At 43.5% G+C, this 5791-nt stretch overlaps 1 protein-coding gene across 1 annotated transcript; it reads left to right on the top strand.

Annotated features, from left to right (window-relative positions):
- The first annotated feature begins 1168 nt into the window (after positions 1-1168).
- On the top strand, positions 1169-1366 carry LOC132494658 (protein TUNAR-like). The gene has a single exon (XM_060105839.1). The coding sequence runs from the start codon at positions 1169-1171 to the stop codon at positions 1364-1366; it is 198 nt and encodes a 65-aa protein (XP_059961822.1).
- Positions 1367-5791: the final 4425 nt, after the last annotated feature.

The raw sequence follows: 5791 nt of genomic DNA, 5'->3' as shown, positions 1-5791 counted from the left end.
TTCAGGTCTCTCTAATATGCAAAGAAATGCTTATTAACAACCAAAGGAGTAATATTTGAAACTACAAAAATTATTAAAAGACAATGTCATTTTGAGCTCTGCTGTTCACTTAAGGGAAATATTTGTGAGCATTGTGAATGGTTCTGGTAGATTCATGGGAAAGGTAAGAACTGTCCTTAAACACAATAGACATTGGTGAAAATAGATATTTGGAATTTGGAGACAATTTTTTCAGTTTCAAAGCCACATAGGTGTGTGCATAGATGCCAAAATGACATTTAAATGGTATAGTGATAAAAAGAGAATTTTTCTCTTAAATCCTTTAGAATTTTCATTTGTCTGATTATGTTCAACTAAATGGGATATGAGACTGTGTATCTGAACAGAAGTAGAGTCGTTGTATGCATTCTGACAACTAGAACCATTTCCTTTTTTAGCCATTATCACTAATATGAATGGTTGGAATCAGGTTAGGTACATTAAGACACATATGCTTGGGACTTTACAGGCACAGAAAGCCCAGAATTCCATGAGAGTTGGGCAGTGAGCCACCCGAGACTGACGTAACCTGATATATTCATAAAAAATATTTTATAAGCCAACTTTCATCAACAACTTCCCTGGTAACTACCTACATCTTATGGTGGCTAGGAAGTTGGGGAGGGGAGAAGAGATGGAAAAAATTAACTCAAGGAGATATTGATTCTATCTTTTCCAAACCTTCAGTCCTTTCAATATTCTAAATATACCATAGCTAGATGTTGCAATGTCCCATACCAAACATCAGAAATCAGAATGGGGTGCGCACAGCTCTTCGCGCGGCAGGGTGGGCGCCCCACTGTCGCGGTCGCCGTCGCCGCCGGTCCTCCTGCCGAGCCCCGGCGCGGGGCATGAGGAGCTCCGGGGCGCCGCCCGGAGACTACCCGGCTGCGCGCACACCTCGAGAGCGGCGGACCAGGACATGAGCCGCGCGCGCGGGGTCCGGCGCCCGGAGGCCAGCCCCAGCTGGCGGCGGCCAGCGGATCGGCGCTGCCCGGGAGAATGAGGCAGGAGCCGGCGGCAGCCTTCTCTTTCTCCTCCTCTTCGCCTTCCTCCGGCTCAGGCACCCCGGGCCCGGGCCAGGCTGTGGCTCTGCTGCGTGCCCCGCGCGCCCCCCGCCCGCCTCCGGATGCGCTGCTCGGTTAGCCTGGGGAGGAAGATAAAGACATTTGCAACCAAGATGGTAATCACGAGTGGAAATGATGAAGACAGAGGAGGCCAAGAAAAAGAGAGCAAAGAAGAGAGTGTCTTGGCGATGCTGGGGATTATCGGGACCATTCTGAACCTAGCCGTCATCATATTTGTATACATATACACCACTCTGTGAATGGCCCAGAGGGGCCTCAGGCCTTGGGATGGCTCAAAGACGGGAATCCCGTGCGCCGGCAGACCAGTGACGGGACACCGCGCAAACAAGCAGCTTTGACCTACACACACCGTTCAATCAAATGTACCTTCGAACTTGATAAAGGGTCACCAAAATAAACCAATCCTGCTGCGAGGATCAGACACTAAAGCACAATGAATCCAATGAAACTCATTCACACAGCAAGGAACTCAACGTCGTTGGCAGGGGACCCGAAAAAACGCTTGGAAGACGCGCCTTTGACGCCGTCTGGGAGCGGATGGGTGCGGAGATTCATTATCCCAAGTCGCTGACGGCTGTCAAAAAGAGGAACAAGGCGGACGCAGCTCACAGCGGAAGCAGCTCATGGTGTGTCTCCCAGGACACGCAATTCCTCCGAACTCGAGCTGTTTGGTACAAAAAACTACAGGGATAATCCTTTGACAAGCATCCCATTCATCGAAAATGTCTATTTGTTACCGGGGAGAGAACTCATTTTTCTTTTTTCATTGGCTTGATGTGTGTATCTGTTCATATCAAGGTTTATAAATATATATTTTTAATAAATGTGCTCTATTTTTTAGCATGAACCAAATATTCGGAGAGGCGCTCCTGGATCCATAGAGCTTTCTTTGGTTTTACCTGCTTAAACCCCTAGACTGCAGATGTTCTGTTGTGTAATCACTCTAGTCCTAATTCTCTCATCTTGTATTGTTTACCTTCTCTCTCCCTCTAGCTCTTCTCGGTCTGGAGGACGTTCTTCCATAATACCAGCCGTGATCTTGGTTGGTGCATGTTTTAAGATTGTCTGTTGAGCGGCTTTTTATTGTTATATCGGAGATATAAAACGATCGTGGGCATGTGGACCTTGGATGCACCATGTCCTTACTGAGAATTATGCATGAACAAGGGCTGAGTGATAGATCAGCTTTAAAAATTTTTTTACAAGGACTACTGTGGAGGAAGAGTGCGGGTACATCTGCAGACCGACTATAGGATGGGGTATTCAGCTTCTTATTGGCAGCATTATTATTTCATTCTTGTGACCATTTGTTGAGTACATTTGATTTTAATGGCCACATACTATGAAAGATGGGAAGGACAAGGGGGAAAGCTCAGCTTTAGGTGCATAATTCCTTCCTTAATGAGCCGCCTGGGATCCTTTTCAAAGTAGATGGGGTGTAAATGGCACGTGGACTCCCCCCTGTAGGAGCTTAACTGGGTGTTTCAGGCTGTGAGGACACCCCTGAGACAGGTGACTTTTTCAAGGGCACTAGAAGGGGATGCAACGATCACCCTAAAAGATTGCTGCATTTCCTAAAGTTCCTGGTTTACACCCACATGAAGCTACTTCCTCCCTGGCAGGAACAGTTGAATAAATGTGAATTTGCCCTGTTCTGCTCCCTGAAATGGGCCTTTCACTGGCTGCAGTGGCACGGCCTTAAAAAAGTAGGGTTAGAATTCCTTCTGCTAGTGTCAGTCTTGCCCATGGGCAAAAGAAGCAGCAGTCTACCTAGTTGGATTCGAATGATGCCCAGGAGATCTCCACCGCCAGATCTCTCCATCCCTCTGTTGTGGTGTCTGAAATTCTACCGTTAGAGAGTCATTTCTTGGACTCTGCTAGGGACCGGGCCCTTTTATAAAGCAAATGCCCTGAGCACCCGGCTCTCATCAGGTGTCTTCTCTTCCCCACCAGAAGAAACAAACTTGATGTTCATTCAGGGAATACATGTGCCAGGCGCTGTGCCAGACACTATATTCCTTTAAGTCACTGAATCTTCCCAGTAAGTGAGCTAGGGAGTCTTTATCCCACATTGTAGAAGAAGAAAGTCTCAGAGAGATTGGGAAACTTCCCTGAGGTCAGCTGGCTTCTAGTGGTGAGTCAGGATGCAAACCCCTGATCTGTCTGATTCCCTAGCCCAGTGAGGGTTGGTCAAATGCTGGGAAAAGAGGGAATGGAGAGGTGGGGAGGGTCCAGGAAAGGGCCCTCGGGGGTCAGATGCAAACCGATGGCTTTGCTGAGGGCAGCTCTGCACCCCTCCATCCCTCCCTCATAAAAATAAACCACCCCTGGGAACTCCTTGCACCCTGGCAGAATGTCCTACATGTAAGGACGAGGGCCAAGACGCTGGTTAGAAATATAATGGACTATCAGGGGAGGGGGCCGTCTCACAGGTTCTGTGTGGTTCTAGAAAGACTGTGTAAAAATTTTTAACAGTGAACAGAGTAAACAATAAAGGTGCAATGGAAAAACAAAAAAGAAATCAGAATGATCAGAATGAGCCTCATAGGAGAAATAAATCTTCACTTTCTTCCTTTCGCCTATATTTATCTAGAATTGAAGCAGAAGAACATTACCAAGGACATTCTTATTTTGTTAGCTATGAATGAAGAATATAAAGGACTGGCAATTATAAAATTTTTGCTTTAAGAAACTTCAGTCAATAGAGGAAGACATACTTGAAATCTTTGTCTGCCGGTCTGTGTTATTAACAACTTTTTAATTAATATAAATTCCAGTCTGAATATTACTATTCCTCAAGAGTATGAATTTGACTGTGTCAAACTTGGTTACTATATAACAAACAATAAAATTAATCTTACCATGATTTTGCACTAAATCTTGGTGGAAGAAAAAGGTCATAAAACATGAGTGACTACAAAAGTCACTGCATCCTTCCAGGCCTCAGTCTCCTCACCTGTGAAAAGAAAGAGGTGGCCAGATTAACTTGAAGATCCAAAACTTCCAGTTGTTAAACTGCTCCAGTTGCTAAGCAACTCTGGAGTTTGCTTTTTTTTTTTTTAACATCTTTATTGGAGTATAATTGCTTTAGAATGGTGTGTTAGTTTCTGCTTTATAACAAAGTGAATCAGCTATACATATACATATATCCTCATATCTCCTCCCTCTTGTGTCTCCCTCCCACCCGCCCTATCCCACCCCTCTAGGTGGACCCAAAGCACCGAGCTGATCTCCCTGTGTTATGCAGCTGCTTCCCACTATGGAGGTCGCTTCTTTAATTATATCTCTTCTAAAGTTGGGAATCTTTCCATGAATTGTAAGTTTCAGTTAGGAAGAAGGAAAGGAAGAGCAGTCTTTCAAGATAAATAAATCAGTCTTAAATGATCAGTGAATATAGAGGCATCCAGCACTACACAATGAAGCAAGAAATCCATTATTTTGAGCACAGTCCCATATATTCACCAACAGTTTCAGAGCCTTATTCCCTGATAATAGAAAGTCATCTCCTTCCATTGCATTTACCTCTTTTATTATGAGGCAGAGACTGAGCCTACAAGCATCAGTTTAGAGATTTCTCTTTACTTTCTCTCTAGATGTCCAGATGTAAATGTGTGTGGTAGGAAAAAAACTATCTTTACCTTGCTAGCTTCCATTTCTAAATATTAAACATCCTCCCCATGACAAAATTTAAAATCAAACATTAATTATAGATTGACTCTAATGACAGATTATTAACTAGAAGAGTCCACTCACAGGGTAAAAGAGCATAATTCTATATTATAATATTTAGAATTGTGAATGCACTCAGTATTTGTGGCATTAACTGTTATCCATGAACCAGTTAGACAGTGAATGCTAATTGTAAGAAATGCAAAAAAGAGGTCAATGTTCACGATGCTGAGGGAGCTATAAATATAAAATATGATTTCTGTACTCCCCACTGGGAGCTATAAGTAAAGGTTAGTACAAGGGAGAGATATCTTGTGTGGGAACATCAGCACTGCAGCAGGTTATGTGGGAAGGCAAAGTCACAGGATTTTATGGTTATTAATTGTTCCAGCCCTCAATTATATTTATCTGTAAGTTGGCCATGAATGATGAGAGCCAAAGTTTTATTGGGAGCACTGAAAGGCACCTTGCCTACCACCTGGGCCATGATGCACTGGAAATCGCTAGGACACTATGGCAGGAAGGCAAATGCTGCTGGTGGCCCCAGAACTATTGCCGATTGCTGAGCTAAAAGTGTTGTTTGAATCACGTTTCTATGACTTCATCTAGCAAGGTGGAAAACAGCTCATGTTTTGATAACTGTCGGATGTTCATGCATCCGACAGTTATGAGGAAATTCTGAGGCAAATTTTGCTACGGAAACTGTCAGGAAAATGTAGCTAAGTGGCATCAAACTGCAGAAAGTACTTTACAGTAATTAGAAGTGTTTATGAACTAGGTACTTGGTGAGGGTCATGTACACAAAAACAAGGAGTATAAATATTCTCAGATTAAATTTCCATGGCAGGAGAGACAAGAGACTATGGCAGAGACTGTTTTGGAAGAGGAGGTCTTATACATGCTTAAAGTGCTACATGTCAATTATATCTCAAAACTGCAAGAAAAAATAAAATAAAATAAAAATGCTCTATGGTACCATAAAGTGTATATATTTT

The sequence above is a fragment of the Mesoplodon densirostris genome, chromosome 8 (assembly GCF_025265405.1).
Source record: "Mesoplodon densirostris isolate mMesDen1 chromosome 8, mMesDen1 primary haplotype, whole genome shotgun sequence".
NCBI classification, from domain to species: Eukaryota; Metazoa; Chordata; class Mammalia; order Artiodactyla; family Ziphiidae; genus Mesoplodon; species Mesoplodon densirostris.
This window is presented reverse-complemented; position numbering and strand designations above follow the sequence as displayed.